The 16,892-nt window shown below is 38.7% G+C and overlaps 1 gene segment (V, D, J or C); it reads left to right on the forward strand.

Moving 5' to 3' along the window:
* Positions 1–4,356: 4,356 nt before the first annotated feature.
* LOC104847281 (T cell receptor alpha variable 17-like) lies at positions 4,357–5,157 on the forward strand. The segment is given in 2 exon segments: positions 4,357–4,612; positions 4,799–5,157. Coding segments are annotated over 2 exon segments (411 nt in total).
* Positions 5,158–16,892: the final 11,735 nt, after the last annotated feature.

Raw genomic sequence — 16,892 nt, forward strand, 5'->3', positions numbered from 1 at the left:
CATGATTCCCAGTATAGTGTGGTTGTCCTCCATTTTGTGATCTGATAATCCTATCTGTTGTAAATACTAACTCTGGTGGTACAGTGGTTAAGAGCTTGGCTGCTACCCAAAAACTTGGCCATTCAAATCCACCAGCTGCTCCTTGGAAACTCTATGGGGCAGTTTTTACTTTGTCATGTATAGCTCACTAGGAATTGACTCCATGGCAAAGGGTCTAATGGGTCTTCATGATGTTAAGGAGGAAGGATTAAAGGCAGTTGTACTAACGAGGCAGGACTCAATCCACAGGATTAGGTTGCATCTTGTGTCAATTTCTTTTGAGATATGAAAGACCGAATTGAGCCTAGAGGAGAGGGATTGCCTACAACCAACAAGAGTTGAGAGTGAGCACGCTCTTTGAATGCAAGATCCCTGCACTGAGAATCTCCTAGACTGCGGGAAGATTGATGACAAGGACCTTCCCCCACAGCCGACAGAGACAGAAAGCCTTCCCTGGAGCTGGCACCCTGAATTTGGACTTTTAGCCTCCTAAACTGTGAGGGAATAAATTTCTGCTTGTTACAGTCATCCACTTGTGGTATTTCTGTTATAGCAGCACTAGTTAACTACGATACCTACTCATTGTTAAATTTCTAGCTCAAGTGGTTTCTTATATTTTAAGCATCTCATGACCTTTGGGGCTACATTCCCATTCACTTTATAACTGCTGTACCATATGTTTATTTTCATCCTGGCATCTATCACAGTGCATTGAACCTTTATCTTGTCTCTTTCCCTGTGGACTGTCTACTTCAGAGCAGAATCAGGTGTTCTCTCTGCTTCTAACCTAAGCTTCTAACAGTATGCAGCACACAGTACGTACTCAGTAAAAGCATGTTAAATAAACCCATGGAGGGTAAATGTAAAAAAGCAAAAATCCTTCCCTATGAGCACTTGCGACTACCTCTGGCAATGTGTCTTTACTGGTTTCGTCAGGAAATTGTGGCAGGTCGATTTACCTAAACAAACAGTATGTTCATCTGGGCAAATAGCTGCCTAATCAGGATGGCAGTTTGTTTATCCGGGCAAATGACTTGCTTAGTTTTTTTCATTAAAACTCATCATAAAAATTTTGCCACATGGAATCCACCAATCCTAAACTCTTATGTCATGAATTTTGCCCAATCTAAATTGGTTCTCTACCTTGAGAGACCCGCCTTAAACTATTTCCGAAAAAATTAAAAAAAAAAACTTTTAAATACCCCCCTCTTTAACCTATCCCTTTTGAGAAACTACTAATATGAAACATAAAACTTTTAATAGAAAATGTAGGAGAAAGCCTTTTACACCTAAAGCAAGGCAAAGAATTTCTGGACATAACACCAAAGGACAATTCATAAAGGAAAAACAAAAAAGATAAGCTAGACTTCATCAAAATAAAAACCTTTGGTGCCGTGAAAGACCCTGTCTAGAGAATGAAAAGGCAACCTACAGATAGAAAATATTAGCAAAGCACGTATCTGACAAAGGCCTTATATCCAGAGTCCATAAAAGAAACTCATAGCTCAACGGCAACAAATAAACAATACAACTAGAAAAAGAAAAGACATTTCACCAAAGAAGAAAGATGGATGGAGAATAAGTAAATGAAAAGATGTTGGACATCTTTATCTATTAGGAAAATGTAAATTAAAACTGCAAAAAGCTATCAGTATAAACACATTAGAACAACTAAAATAAAAATAGTAATTTTACAAAATATTGGTAAAGATGTGGACAAACTAGTTATCTCAGACATTGTTGGTTGGAATGTAAAATAGTATAATCACTCTGGAAAATACCTTGGCAGTTTGTTATAAAACTAAACATGCACTTATATAACCAAGCATTGACACTCTTGGGTATTTTTTGTGGGGTTTATTGCCATACCTACTCATTGTTTAATTTCCAGCTCAAGCAGTTTCTTATATTTTAAACACCTCATGACCTCTGGAGCTACATTCCCATCGGCTTTATAATCACTGCATTTATTTTCATCTTGGCACTTATCACAGTGCGTCGCAGAGAAATGAAATTTATATTCAAATAAAATCCTGTACACACATGTTTATAGCAGCTTTATTCATAATTGTAAAAAACTGGAAACAACCCAGATGTTCTTTAATGAGTGAATGGTATAAACTGGTAAGTTCATACAGTGGAATACTACTCAACAACAAAAAGAAACAAACTATTGATACATGCAACAACCTGGATGGGTCTCAAAGGGCATTACTCTTAGTAAAAATAGTCAATCGCTTACATATGGTATGATTCCATCTATATAATATTCTCAGAACAACAAAACAATAGAGAAGTAGGGGAGAATTAATGGTTGCTGGGGATGGAGATGGGGGAGAGTTGTGATTACAAAGGTACACCATGAGGGAATTTCTTTGTGGTGAAGGAATAGATCTGTATCTTGATTGTGGTGATGGTGACAAGAGTCTATACATGAGATAAAATTACACACATACACACAGAAATGCTTGTAAAAAATGGATGGTAAAAACTGAATAAGGTCTGCACTCTAGTTAACTTATAGTATCAATGTCAATCTCCTGGTTTTGATATTGTACGGCAGTTAAATGTAAGATATCATCATTGGAGGAGGCTATGTGAACAGTACATAGAACTGTATGAACTATTTTTTTCATCTTCTTGTGAATCTATAATACTGTCGAAATAAATAGTTTACTATTCCACCAATCTTCTTCTAATTTTTTAAATTGCATTTTAGATGAAAGTTTATAAAGCAAACTAGTTTCTCATTAAACAATGCACATAGTATTTTGTGACATTGGTTGCCAACTACAGGCCATGCCAACACTCACCTCTTCTCAACCTTGGGTTCCTTATTACCAGCTTTCCTGTCCCTTCCTGCCTTCTTGTCCTTGTCCCTGGGCTGGTGTGCCCATTTGGTCTCATTTTGTTTTATGGGCCTGTCTAATCTTTGGCTGAAGGGTGAATCTCAACCTGAGCTACGAGGGTGATGGGGGGCTGTACTCTCAGGGTTTCTCCTCAACACCAGTTTTATCAGGGAAATCTTTAAGAACTGGGAAAGCGTCAAGTCCATGTTAGCGAATACAAGCTTTCAAAAAATTCCAATTTTCATGTGGAAGCTCCAATTTTAGCATTGTCAGCAACAAATGTCAATTGTTTTCCTCGATCTGGAGGTGTTGATTTTGCAAGAAACTATCTGCCAAACACCCAAGTCTGCTTTTCTGTCAGTCATGCTTTAAAGTAGAAAGTAGAGTACCAGGAGAAAGCGGGTAGTTCAGCTTGCGGCACAAACAACTGTACCCACGCTTTTCCTTAAGACAACATCATACTCAGTATACTTCACATGGGCTTTGTGTGTACTTCCCATTTTATCACACAGAATATTAAAAGATCTTGTAATGGTTAATTGTAGGTGTCAGCTTGGCTAGGCTATTGTTTTCAGTGGTTTGGCCTAATACTAAGACTAGTTGCTGTGCCATAATATAATCTAACTCAAAGTAATGTAATCACCTTCCATAAAGTTATCTAATGTAATATAATCAATCAGTTGAAAGGAGAGTTCCTTAGGGTGTGGTCTGCCTCCAGGATATAAATAGTTAGTTTGGAAGAATTCACTCTCTGTCCACTCTGCACTCTTCCTGTCACTTGATCTAGGGATCCTGGGTTGCAAGCCTGCAGAAATCTCCACTGTGCCATCTGACCTATGGATTTTGGACTTGCCAGCCCCCACCCTCCCAAACACGTGAGCCAATCCCTTGAAGTCGATCTCTATCTATATATATACTTGTAACTTATTGGTTCTGATTTCTGTGACTGCTTAAATAAAAGGATACACATAAAGTCCCCGGGTGGTGCAAACAGTTAATGCTCTCACTGCAAACTGAAAGATCGGAAGTTTAAGTCCACCTAGAGGTGCCTTGGAAGACAGGGTTGACAATCTACTTCCAAAAACCAGCCAATGAAAACCCTATGAAACACAGTTCTATTCTGACACAGCTGGGTGGTCACGAGTTGGAAACAACTTGACAGAAAATGAAAAAAAAACAAAGGAAAAATGCTTAGAAAAGGATTTTTAACCCTTAACATGTACAGTGCCTGGTACATGTTAAGGGTTAAATAAATGTTAACAAATAACATTATTGTCCTGGGGCTTTGCATTACCTGAAACTCTTGGAGTCTTTCCCAGCACGTGATAGGGAGCAACAGAAGAGTTCATTGAAAGCAGAAAATACAGCTTCAAAACTTCTTCTGAATCATTTCGATACAGTCTTCACCATTCCAGAGAGTGTTCAATTAGCCCCATGATGTTGCTACCACAAGATGGCAGTGCCTCTCTCTCCTCAGACTCACGTTGTTTTGAAATCAGCACTTGTTTGATTCAAAGGAAATATGGAGCTTGTCTCTGATTGGCTAGGTAAGAAACCTGAGACTCTCTCTGGGAGGACAGAAGGACTAGAGAAGGGGCAGTTTTGACTGAGAAACTTTGCTGCATTTCAGACCCCAGACCTGCATCTTCTTTGAGCCCAAGAAGGAGGAAGAATGAAGAAACTTCTTGTAGTGTCTTTGGTTATTCTATGGCTTCAAATGACCAGTAAGTTGGGGGCTCTTGATGATGGGAAGAGGGAGACCAAAGTTCAGAGTCCACAGGATGTGGGGTAAAGCCTTCCTGTTAATTTGGAAATGTACTTGAAGATTAGGGAAGGAAATGTAAAAAAACACCAGAAATTGAATATGTGAGGACTGACTCCTGGTCTCTCTGCCTCGTGTTTCTGCGTAGGGGTGAACAGCCAAGTAGAACAGGATCCTGAAGCTCTGCACATCCAGGAGGGTGAAAACGTCACCATGAACTGCAGCTATAAAACTTCTATAGACAACTTACAGTGGTATAGACAAGATTCAGGTAGAGGCCTTGTCCTGCAAATTTTAATACGCTCAAATGAGAAAGAGAAACCTAATGGAAGACTAAGAGCCACGCTAGATACCTCCACCAAGAGCAGTTTCCTGTTCATCACCGCTTCCCAGGCTGCAGACACTGCTACTTACTTCTGTGCTCTGTATACACAGTGTTTACCAGGCACCTGCAGCCTTTACACAAACCTGCCTGAGCTGCTGCTCAGACCCCCTAATACCGGGTAGAGTTGGTGGTTACATCTTCCTTCCCACGAAGGAAAGTCTACCAACCACTGGCAATAAAAAAGGGGGTACCCTCTCAAATCTGTGATTTTTTTGGCAGCACCTTGGACTGAGGAAAATGGCACTAGATTTAGAGTGAAAAACTGAAATGCCAGGATCAGTTCAGCAAATGTTGGACATATAAGCCTAGACACATAATAACCAAAGGTGAAGTATTTGGATTGATGAGTCCAAAAGATCCTTCAAACTACTTTTCTCAGTTAAAGAAATAAACACTGCACTGGAGAGTTGCTGAGGACGAGGAGTGACTGCTCAGTATTTTACGTGCAGCCACTCAAGTCCTAGATGGGTCTTTGAGGTGCATGATATGATTCTTACATTCCTCTACAGGAAACTGTATCAGAATTCATCAGGCATTAGAATTAGAAGGGGTCTCAGGACTCTTTCAAACAAACCTTTCATTTTACAGTGGAGAAGTGGAAATATTGTGTTGTGGAAAGAACTCGAACTCTGGAGCAATAGAGACAAGGATCTGAATCTTCCTCTGTCACTTATTAATTGTATGACTTCCAAGCCTCAAGTTCTCCATTAGTAGAATGAGAATTTATAAGAAAGTCATAAAGTTCCCCCATCCAAGTGAAAGATGTATTTTCTCTATTATCAGATTCTGAAATATTGATTCGAAAGTGGGTAGGTCTATAACCAAGTACAGAGTAGTTTTCCATCCATTTATTCTTGCTTCTAGTAACATAAATCCCAAATGTAGTTTTCTGGACGCTTCTGATCCCACTAAAAATGTTTTGTGGAGAAAACAGGGCATTTATTTTTATGTGCATGCTTGTGAAAAGGTGGGGGAGGGCAGGAGAAAGGCTGGACAGAGGCAGGGATTCCCAAGCAGCAGACCTTCAACCGTCAACATCACCTGTGTCAGAATCATCTCAGAATCATCTGGAACCCCTTGGAAGATCTGGATTATTAGACTCTATTCCAGTTTATTCCATCTGCCTCTGAGGAAGTGTCCCAGGAATTGGTATTTTTAATGAACATTGTCTGCATCTGCTGTATCTATTAGAGAATAGTTTAGCTTCATGTTACAGAAAACTCAAATACTAATGTCTTTCACAAAGTGAAGCTTATCTTCCTCTCATGTAAAGAAGCTCTCTACTGTGCACTTGGGCCTGGTATGGTGATTTCAACATATTATAAGAGATCCAGGGTTTTTCTAGGTTATTGTTACTCATCTTTCATATATCAATATTGTTTTTATGCTTTTAAGAAACTACTAGAGATCCATCTAACTTATACACCTTCCAGGCAGAAAGAAGGAGAAAGTCGAAGGACAAGTGGATACATTCTAGCTCAGGCAATCGTTTTCAGAAGTTTTACCTAATAGCTTTAATTTATATTTTATTTATTTACATTTTATTTTTCCTAAAAATTTTTTCCTCCCCTAAAAAGAGTAGAAACTAGTAAATATACACTCATTCTTGTACATCTGTTTAAGAGCTGGTAACTGAAGGAAATTCAATCACGGAACTCTGCCTTTTCAAACCTGCAATTTCTCCTTTATTTCTCTGACTAATAGCCGTGTCCACTACTACTGTGTGTGCTCCTTAATTAAAGGAATAATATCTGTGTTTCTCAAACTGAATCCTCAACACCAAACTATATTAGTCATCATTCTCGTTAGGCGAGATCGAGTTGGTTCCATCTTATAGCCACCCTATGTACAACAGAACAAAACACAGTCCAGGCCTGAGCCCTCCTCATAACAGTTGCTATGTTCGAGACCACTGTTGCAGCCACTGTGTCAACCCATCCTGTTTAGGGTCTTCCTCTTTGTTGATGACCCTCGACTTTACCAAGCATGATGTCCTTCCCCAGGGACTGATCCCTCCTGATAACATGTCCAAAGTACGCTTTGAGACAAGGTCTCACCATCCTTGCTTCTAAGGAGCATTCTGGCTGTATTCTTCCAAGACAGATTTGTTCATTCTTCTGTCAGATTACAGTATATTCAATATTCTTCGCCAACACCATAATTCAAAGGCATCAGATCTTTTTCGGTCTCCCTTAGTCATTCTCCAGCTTTCACATGCATATGAGGTAATTGAAAGTACCATGGCTTGGGTCAGGTGCACCTTGGTCCTCAAGGTGACATTTGCTTTTTAACACTTTAAAGAGGTCTTTTACTGCAGATTTGCCCAATGCAACATGTCATTTGATTTCTTGATTGCTGCTTCAATGGGTATTCATTGTGGATCCGTGTAAAATAAAATCCTTTTATTTTTTAAATTTTTATTGTGTTTTAAGTGAAAGATTACAAATCAAGTCAGTATGTCATATAAAAATTTATGTACACCTTGCTGTATACTCCTAGTTGCTCTCAGTCTAATGAGACAGCACACTTATTCTCTCCATTCTCACTTTTCGTGTCCATTCGGCCAGCTTCTGAACCCTTCTGCCATCTTATCTCCCATCCTTCTAGTCTCAGTTGGACCACTAATTCTGGTCTTTTTATGAGAATTTGAGGTCTGCATCCCCCTGCTCTCCTGCTCCCTCAGGGGTTCTCTGTTGTGTTCCGTGTCAGGGCAGTCATCGGTTGTAGCCAGGCACCATCTAGTTCTTCTGGTTCAGGATGATGTAGTCTCTTGTTTATGTGGCCCTTTCTGTCTCTTTGGCTCATAATTACCTTGAATCTTTGGTGTTCTTCATTCTCGTTTGCTCCAGGTTGGTTGAGACTAACTGATACATCGAGATGGCTGGGTGCTAGCACTTAAGACCCCTGTCCAAAGTGGGATGCAGAATGTTTTCTTGATAGATTTTATTATGCCAATTGACCTAGATGTCCCCTGAAACCATGGTCCCCAAACCTCCAACCCTGCTATGCTAGCCTTTGAAGCGTTCAGTTTATTCACGAAAATTCTCTGCCTTTGGTTTAGTCCAGTTGTGCGACCTCTCCTGTATTGTGTGTTGTCTTTCCCTTCACCTAAAACAGTTCTTGTCTACTATCTAATTAGTAAATACCCCTCTCCCTCCCTCCCTCCCTCCCTCCCCACTCTCGTAGCCATCAAGGATTATTTTCTTCTCTGTTGAAACTATTTCTTGACATCTTATAATAGTGGTCTCATGCAATATTTGGCCTTTTGCAACTGACTAATTTCATTCAGCATAATTCCTTCCAGATTCCTCCATGTTATGAAATGTTTCATGGATTCATCATTGTTCTTTATGAATGCGTAGCATTCCATTGTGTGAATATCGCATAATTTTTTCATCCATTCATCTGTTGATGGGCACCTTGGTCGCTTCCACCTTTTTGCTATTGTAAACAGTGTTTCGGTGAACATGGGTACTCGTGTAAAGGCTCTTGTTTCTCCAGGATATATTCCAAGGAGTGCGATTGCTGAATCATATGGTAGTTCTATTTCTAGCTTTTTAAGGAAGTACCAAATCGATTTCCAAGGTGGTTGTACCTTTTCACATTCCCGAAAGCAGTGTCTAAGTGCATTAGTGTTCCGATCTCTCCACAACTTCTCCAACATTTATTCTTTTGTGTTTTTTAGATTAATGCCAGCCTTGTTGGAGTGAGATCGAATCTCATTTTAGTTTTGATTTAGATTTCTCTAATAGCTAATGATCATGAGCATTTCCTCATGTATCTGTTAGCTACCTGAACGTCTCCTTTAGTAAAGTGTTCATATCCTTTCCCCATTTTTTAATTAGGTTATTTGTCTTTTCGTAATTGAGTTTTTGCAGTATCATACAGATTTTAGAGTTCAGATGCTGATCAGAAATGTCATAGCTAAAACCTTTTTCCCAGTTCGTAGGTAATCTTTTTACTCTTTCAGTGAAGTCTTTGGATGAGCATAGGTGTTTGATTTTTAGTTACCTAGTTTCTCTTCTCGCGTTTGTGCATTGGTAGTAATGTTTTGTATATTGTTTATGTCATGTATTAGGACACCTGGCCCACGATCTTTATCATTTCAGATTTTATATTTAGGTCTTTGAATCTAGTTTGAGTTAGTTTTTGTGCATGGTGTGAGGTATGGGTCTTGTTTCATTTTTTTTTTTTTTGCAGATGGATATTCAGTTATGTCAGCACCATTTGTTAAAGAGACTCTCTTTTCCCCATTTAATTGACTTGGGGCCTTTGTCAAATATCAGCTGCTCTTATTGGGTGGATTTATGCTTAGATTCTCAATTCTGTTCCATTGGTCTATGCATCTGTTGTTGTACCAGTACCAGGGTGTTTTGACTATTGTGGCTGTATAATAGACTCTAAAATCAGGTAGAGTGAGACCTCCCACTGTGTTCTCCTTTTTCAGTAATGCTTTACTTATCTGGGGTCTCTTTTCCTTCCATATGAATTTGGTGATTTGTTTCCACATCTCATTAAAAAATGTCACTGGTTTTTGGATTGGGATTGCATTATAACTATAGATCACTTTTGGTAGAATAGACATTTTTTTCACAATGTTATGTCTTCCTATCCATGAGCAAGATATGTTTTTCCACTTATGTAGGTCTCTTTTGGTTTCTTGCAGTAGTGTCTTGTAGTTTTCTTTCTATAGGTCTTTTACATGTCTGGTAAGATTTATTCCTAAGTATGTTATCTTCTTAGGGGCTACCGTAAATGGTATTGATTTGGTGATTTCCTCTTTGATGTTCTTTTTTGTTGGTGTAGAGGAATCCAACTGCTTTTGTATGTTAATCTTGTACCTGAATTCTCTGCTGAACTCTTTTATTAGTTTCGGTAGTTTTTTTTGAGGATTTTTTAGGGTTTTCTGTGTACAAGATCACGTCATCCGCAAATGGAGATACTTTTACTTCTTCCTTGCCTATCTAAAAAAAAAAAAATTTCCTTATCTAGCCTAATTGCTGTGGCTAGGTCCTCTAGCACAATGTTGAATAAGAGTGGTGATAACGGGCATCCTTGTCTGGTTCCCCATCTCGAGGGGAATGCTTTCAGGTTTTCTCCATTTAGGATGATGTGGCTGTTGGTTTGTATAAATGCTCTTTATTATGATGAGGAATTTTCCTTCTATTCCTATTTTGCTGAGAGTTTTTATCATGAATAGGTGCTGAATTTTGTCAAATGCCTTTTCTGCATCAATTGATAAAATCGTGTGATTCTTGTCTTTTGGTTTATTTATATGATGGATTACATTAATTGTTTTTCTAATGCTGAACCATCCCTGCATACCTGGTATGAATCCCACATGGTCATGGTGAATTACTTTTTTGATATGTTGTTGAATTCTATTGGGTAGAATTTTGTTGAGAGTTTTTCCATCTAAGTTCCTGAGGGATATAAAAAACCAAACCAAACCCACTGCCTTCGAGTCAATTGCGACTCATAGCGACCCTATAGGACGGAGTAGAACTGCCCCACAGAGTTTCCAAGGAGTGCCTGGTTGATTCAAACTGCCGGGCTCTTGGTTAGCAGCCATAGAGCTTAACCACTATGCCACCAGGGTTTATAGATCTGTAATTTTCTTTTTTTGAGATGTCTTACCTGGTTTTGGTATCAGGGATATGGTGGGTTCATGGAATGAGTTTGGGAGTATTCCGTCCTTTTCTATGCTCTGATATACCTTTAGTAGTAGTGGTGTTAACTCTTCTCTGGAAGTTTGGTAGAACTCTGTAGTGAAGTTGTCCAGGCCAGGGTTTTTTTTTTTGTTAGGAGTTTTCAAATCACTTTTTCAATTTCCTTTTTGTTATGGGTTTATTTGTTCTACCTCTGTTTTTGTTAGTTTAAGTAGGCGGTGTGTTTCCAGGAATTCATCCATTTCTTCTATGTTTTCAGATTTGTTAGAGTGCAGTTTCTCATAGTAATCTGATATGATTCCTTTAATTTTAGTTGGGTGTGTTGTAACATCACCCATCTCATTTCTTATTCAGGTTATTTGCTTCCTCTCCTGTGTTTCTTTTATCAGTTTGGCCAATGGTTTATCAATTTTGATGTTTTTTTCAAAGAACCAGCTTTTGTTTTTGTTAATTCTTTTAATCGTTATTCTGTTTTCTATTTCATTTAGTTTTGCTCTAATTTTTATTATTTGTTTCCTTCTGTGCCTGAGGGTGTCTTTTGTTGTTCTCTTTCTATTTGTTCAAGTTGTAGGGATAATTCTTTGATTTTAGCCCTTTCTTCTTTTTGGATGTCTGCATTTATGGATATAAATTGAACTCTGAGCACCACTTTTGCTGTGTCCCAAAGGTTCTGATAGGAAGTGTTTTCATTCTCATTGGACTTTATGAATTTCTTTATTCCCTCCTTAATGTCTCGTATAAATTATTTGTTTTTGATCAGGTTATTGTTCAGCTTCCAATGTTTCATTGCTTTTCCTTGCTTTTTCTATTATTGATTTCTACTTTTATGGCCTCATGGTCAGAGAAGATGCTTTGTAATATTTCAATATTTTGGATTCTGCTAAGGCTTGCTTTATGATCTAATATGTGATCTAGTCTAGAAAATGTTCCATAGAAAAGGAAGTATCTTCGGCTGCTGTTGGGTGGAGTGTTCTGTATGTATCTATGAGGTCAAGTTGGTTGATTGTAGCATTTAGATCTTCGTTATCTTTACTGAGCTTCTTTCTGGATGTTCTGTCCTTCACTGAAAGTTGTGTGTTGAAGTCTCCTACTATAATTGTGGAGCTGTCTATCTCACTTTTCAAAGCTGTTAGAATTTCTTTTTATGTATCTTGCAGCCCTGTCTTGGATGCATAAATATTTAATATGGTTATATCCTCCTGTTATATTGTCTCTTTAATCATCATATAGTGTCTTTCCTTATCCTTTGTGGTGGATTTAACTTCAAATTCTAATTTCTCTTAAATTAATGTTACCCCTCCTGCTCTTTTTTCATTGTTGTTTGCTTGATGTATATTTTCCACCCTTTGAATTTTAGTTTGTTTGTGTCTCTAAGTCTAAGGTGTGTCGCTTTTAGGCAGCGTATAGACGGATTGTGTATTTTTATCCATTCTGCTGATCTCTGTCTCTTTGTTGGTGCAATTAGTTCATTTCCATTCAGTGTATTTATGGATAGGTATGTCATTTTGATGTCTTTTTCTGTGTGTTGCTGTTTCTTTTTCCCACTTAATTTTTTTTGCTGAGTAGTTTGTCCTTATATATTGTCTTTTCCTCTTGCTCTTTGTTCTTGATTTTGTTTCTGCTAAGTCTTTTTTTTTTCTTGCATTTTACTTTCATGAGTAGGAGTGTTAGTCTGCTTTGTGGTTTCCTTAATATTTGTCCCTATTTTTCTAAGTTTAAACCTAACTTTTATTTCTTTATATTGCCCTGTATTCCTCTCCATACAAAAGATCTGTGACTTCATTCCTTAGTCCCTCTTTATTTTTTTAATATTGTGTTCTTTTTCATAATGACATTGCTGTTTCCTTATTTTGAGCATTTTTTTTATCTTGATTTATTTTTGTGATTTCCCTGTCTGGGTTGACATCTGGTTGTTCTATTCTCTGTTCTAGTCTTGGATTAATATCTGATTTTATTGATTTTGTAACCAGACAACTCCCATTAATATTTCTGGTAGTTTTGGTTTGGTTTTTATGAACCCTCTAAACTTCTCTTTATCTGGAAATATCCTAAGTTCGCCTTCATGTTTTAGAGGCAGTTTTGCTGGATATATGATTCTTGGCTGGCAATTTTTTTCCTTCAATGCTTTATATAAGTCATTCCATTGCCTTCTTGCCTGCATGGCTTCTGCCGAGTGGTCTGAGCTCATTCTCATTGACTCTCCTTTTGTAGGTAACTTTTCCTTCACCCCAGCCGCTCTAAAAATGCTCTCTTTATATGTGATTTTGCATAGTTTGATTATAATATGTCTTGGTGACTTTCTTTCAAGATCTACCTTACGTGGAGATAGATGAGCATCTTGGATAGATGTTTTCTCATCTTTCAGGATATCAGGGACATTTTCTGCCAGCAAATCTTCAACAATTCTCTCTCTATTTTCTGTTATCCCTCCCTGTTCTGGTACTCCTATCACTTGTAGGTTATTTCTGTTTATAAAGTCCCACATAATATCTGGGATTTCTTCATTTTTAAAAAATTCTTTTACCTGATTTTTCTTCAGATATATTGGTGCCAAGTATTTTTTTTTTTTTTTTTACGTTCAATCTCACTAATATTGGCTTCCACTTCCAGAATTCTGCTCCTCTGACATTCTATCGGTTTCTTTAAGTCTCTCATTTTATTGTTAATCTGCTGCATTTCTGATTGCTGTCTCTATATGGATTCTTTCAGCTTTTTAAATTTTTCATTATGTTTGTGAATAACCTTTTTAATTTCTTCAAGTGCTTTATCTCTGTTTTCCTTGGCTCGTTCTGCATATTGCCTGATCTGCTTCCTCATGTCTTGAAGAGCTCTGTATATTAATTTTTGGATTCTGTATTCAGCAATTCCAGGAAGGCACCTTCATCCAGCAGATCTCTTAATTCTTTGTTTTGGGAGCTTTTTGGAGTGATCATGATCTGCTTCTTTACGTGATTTGATATTGACTGTTTTCTCTGAGCCATGTATAAATTATTGTACTATTTTATTTTATGTTTCCTTACTGTATCCTAGCTTCTTGATTTGTTTTGTTTTGATATGTCCAAATAGGTTGCTTCAGTGAGCTAGCTTGATTATTTTTGCCTTTGAATCTCTAACATCCTGTTACCAGATGGCTATTGTTCTTATCAGGTATATGAGCCTAGGAGTCCATTCATTGTTCTTATATGGATTTAGCTCAGGTGTCCAGGTAATTGGTCACCAAGTGTGTGGTACAGGCTCTGTTCTACAGTCGTAGAGGGGCGGGGGTGATTGGTGTAGGTACAGGTATCTGGGCGTGGCATGGCATCACAGTCTGAACAAGGCAGAGGGCTGACAACTGTCTCCCAAGTGTCTGTGAGGAAACGCATCCCTGTTCCCTAAAGCACACAGGTGGGCGTGTTCTGCAAATGATGGACCATGGGCACCCATTGCTTTTGTTTGTAAGGACTGGAAGGTGCCAGTTATCTTTGTACCCCTGTCATTGACGGCAGTGTGATGTGAGTGCAGTCACCAGTCCTTAGGCCACTGATGTGGGTAGGTGAGGACCTTGTTTAATTGGCAAAGTGATGCGAAACATCAAACACCCACCCCTCTACTGCACACCTGAAACAGTTGCAATCTGCAAATAAGGGCCTATTCTCCTGAAATAGCCCAACACAGGTCCATGCAGGGGGGAAAGGTATTCAAAGCCCAATGACAATTTATACCTGGATAGGAACTCCTTCTGACCTGAGCTCCCCTGATTAGTGGATCTGGCAGGTTATCTTTTCCCCAGTTGTGAATTTATTCCTTCTCCAAGGCTGGGAGAATGGCTTGGAGTGCTCAGCAGTGCCTACCTCAGGCCCAGGGAAATCAACAGCCACTGAAGCTGGCTTGAGGGCAGAGGGTGTGGTAAAATATACGAAAGTACTTAGCTTTTGGCAAGAATGTTTTCTTGTCTGGTTCCAGAGGTGTGAGTAGGCTGTGAGGCTGACTGTTTCTCCCTAAGGAAACTGCAGCTGAATGCTACCACGAGCCGGCCGAAGTCACTCGAGGAATGGTGCTCGAGGGTTCCTGGTGATTCAGGTCAGGCAACTCCTTGCAGCTTCTGAACCATTCCTCCTTTCCCTTGCCACTCAATGCATTTTCTAACTTTGTGTTTGATGTTCAGTGCTCCAACCTTGTCATAAATATAATCGTTTCACTTGTTTTTGGGGGTCTTTGTTGTAAGGGGCATTACCAGAAGTGTCTGACTACTCTGTCATCTTGGCCCCGCCTCCCCACCAATCTTTTTATAATTTTTTAAATTGTACTTTCAATGTAGGCTTTTTACAGAGCAAACTAGTTTCTCATTAAACACTTTATATGCATATTGTTTTGTGATATTGATTGCCAACCCCATGACATGTCAACACTCTCCCCTTTTCAACCTTGTGTTCCTCATTATCAGCTTTCCTGCCCATTCCTGCTTTCTCATCTTTCTCTCTGGGCTGGTGTGCCCATTTTGTTTTGTTTCTTTGGGCCTGTCTAATGTTTGGCTGAAGGGTGAGCCTCAACCTGAGCTATAAGGGTGCTAGGGGGCCATACGCTCAGGGTTTCTCCTCACCACCAATCGTATCAGGGAAATCTTTAACAACTGGGAAGGTGTCAAGTTCATGTTAGCAGATACAAGTTTTCAGAAAATTCCAGGTTTCTTCTGGAAGCTCTAGTTTTATTATGGGCAGTAACCAATGTCAATTGTTTTCCTTGAAATGAAGGCTTATTTCTTTTATTTTCAAGAAAATATTTGCCAAACACCCAAGTCTACTTTTCTGTCAGTCATGCTTTAAAGTAAATAGTGGAGTACGTAGAGTTGGTGATTACATCTGCCCATGAAGGAGAGTCTACCAACAACTGGCAACATAAAGGGGGTGCCCTCTCAAATCTGTGATTTTTTTTTCGAAGCACCTTGGACTGGAGAAAAGGGCACTAGATTTAGAGTGAAAAAATGAAATGCCAGGCTCCGTTCTCCCAATGCTGGACATATAACTCTAGACGCATCATAACCAAAGGTGAAGTATTTAGATTAATGAGCCCAAAAGATCCTTCAAACTAATTTTTCTCAGTTAAAGAAATAAGCACTGGAGAGTTGCTGAGGATGAGGAGGGAGTCATCAGTATTTTATGTGCAGCCCCTCAAATCCTAGATGAGTTTGATGTGCATGATATGATTCTTACATTCCTCTACAGGAAACAGTATCAGAATTCATCAGGCATTGGAATTAGAAGGGGTCTCAGGACTTTTTCAACCAAACCTTTCATTTTACAGCTGAGAGGTGGAAATATTGTGTTGTGGAAAGAACTTGAACTCTGGAGCAATAGAGACAAAGATCTGAATCTGCCTCTGCCACTTATTAATTGTATGACTTCCAAGCTTAAGTTCTCCATTAGTAGAATGGGAATTTATAAGAAAGACATAATGTTCCCCCTTCCAAGTGAAATATGTATTTTCTCTATTATCACATCCCGAAAAATTTTTTTGAAAGTGGGTACGTCTATTATCAAACATACAGGAGTTTTCCATCCATTTATTCTTGGTTCTAGTAAGATCAATGTTGAATGTACTTTTGGAACACTTATGTTACTACTGAAAATGTTTTGTGGAGAAAAGTAGAACATTTATTTTTATTTGCATGCTTGTGAAAAGGCGGAGGAGGGCAGGAGAAAGGCTGGACAGAGGCAGTGATTCCCAAGCAGCAGACCTTCAGTCGTCAACATCACCTGTGTCAGAATCATCTCAGAATCATCTGGAATCCCTTGGAAGACCTGGATTATTAGACTCTATTCCTGATTATTCCATCTGCCCCTGTGGAATTGTCCCAGCAATTGGTATTTTTAATGACCGTTGTCTGCATCTGCTGTATCTGTTAGAGAATGGTTTACCTTCATGTTACAGAAAACTCCAATAATAATGTGTTTCACAGGATGGAGCTTATCTTCCTCCCATGTAAAGAGCTCTGTACTGTGCAGTTGGGCCTAGTATGGTGATTTCAACATATTATCAGAGATCCAGGGTCTTTCTAGCTTATCGTTTCTCACCTTTCATATATCCAAATTGTTTTTATGCTTTTAAGAAACTACTAGAGATCCATCTAATTTATACACCTTCCAGGCAGAAAGAAGGAGAAAGTCAATGGAGAAATGGGTATGTTTTAGCTGAGCCTAACATTTTAA

Source organism: Loxodonta africana, chromosome 10, assembly GCF_030014295.1.
Source record: "Loxodonta africana isolate mLoxAfr1 chromosome 10, mLoxAfr1.hap2, whole genome shotgun sequence".
Lineage (NCBI taxonomy): Eukaryota > Metazoa > Chordata > Mammalia > Proboscidea > Elephantidae > Loxodonta > Loxodonta africana.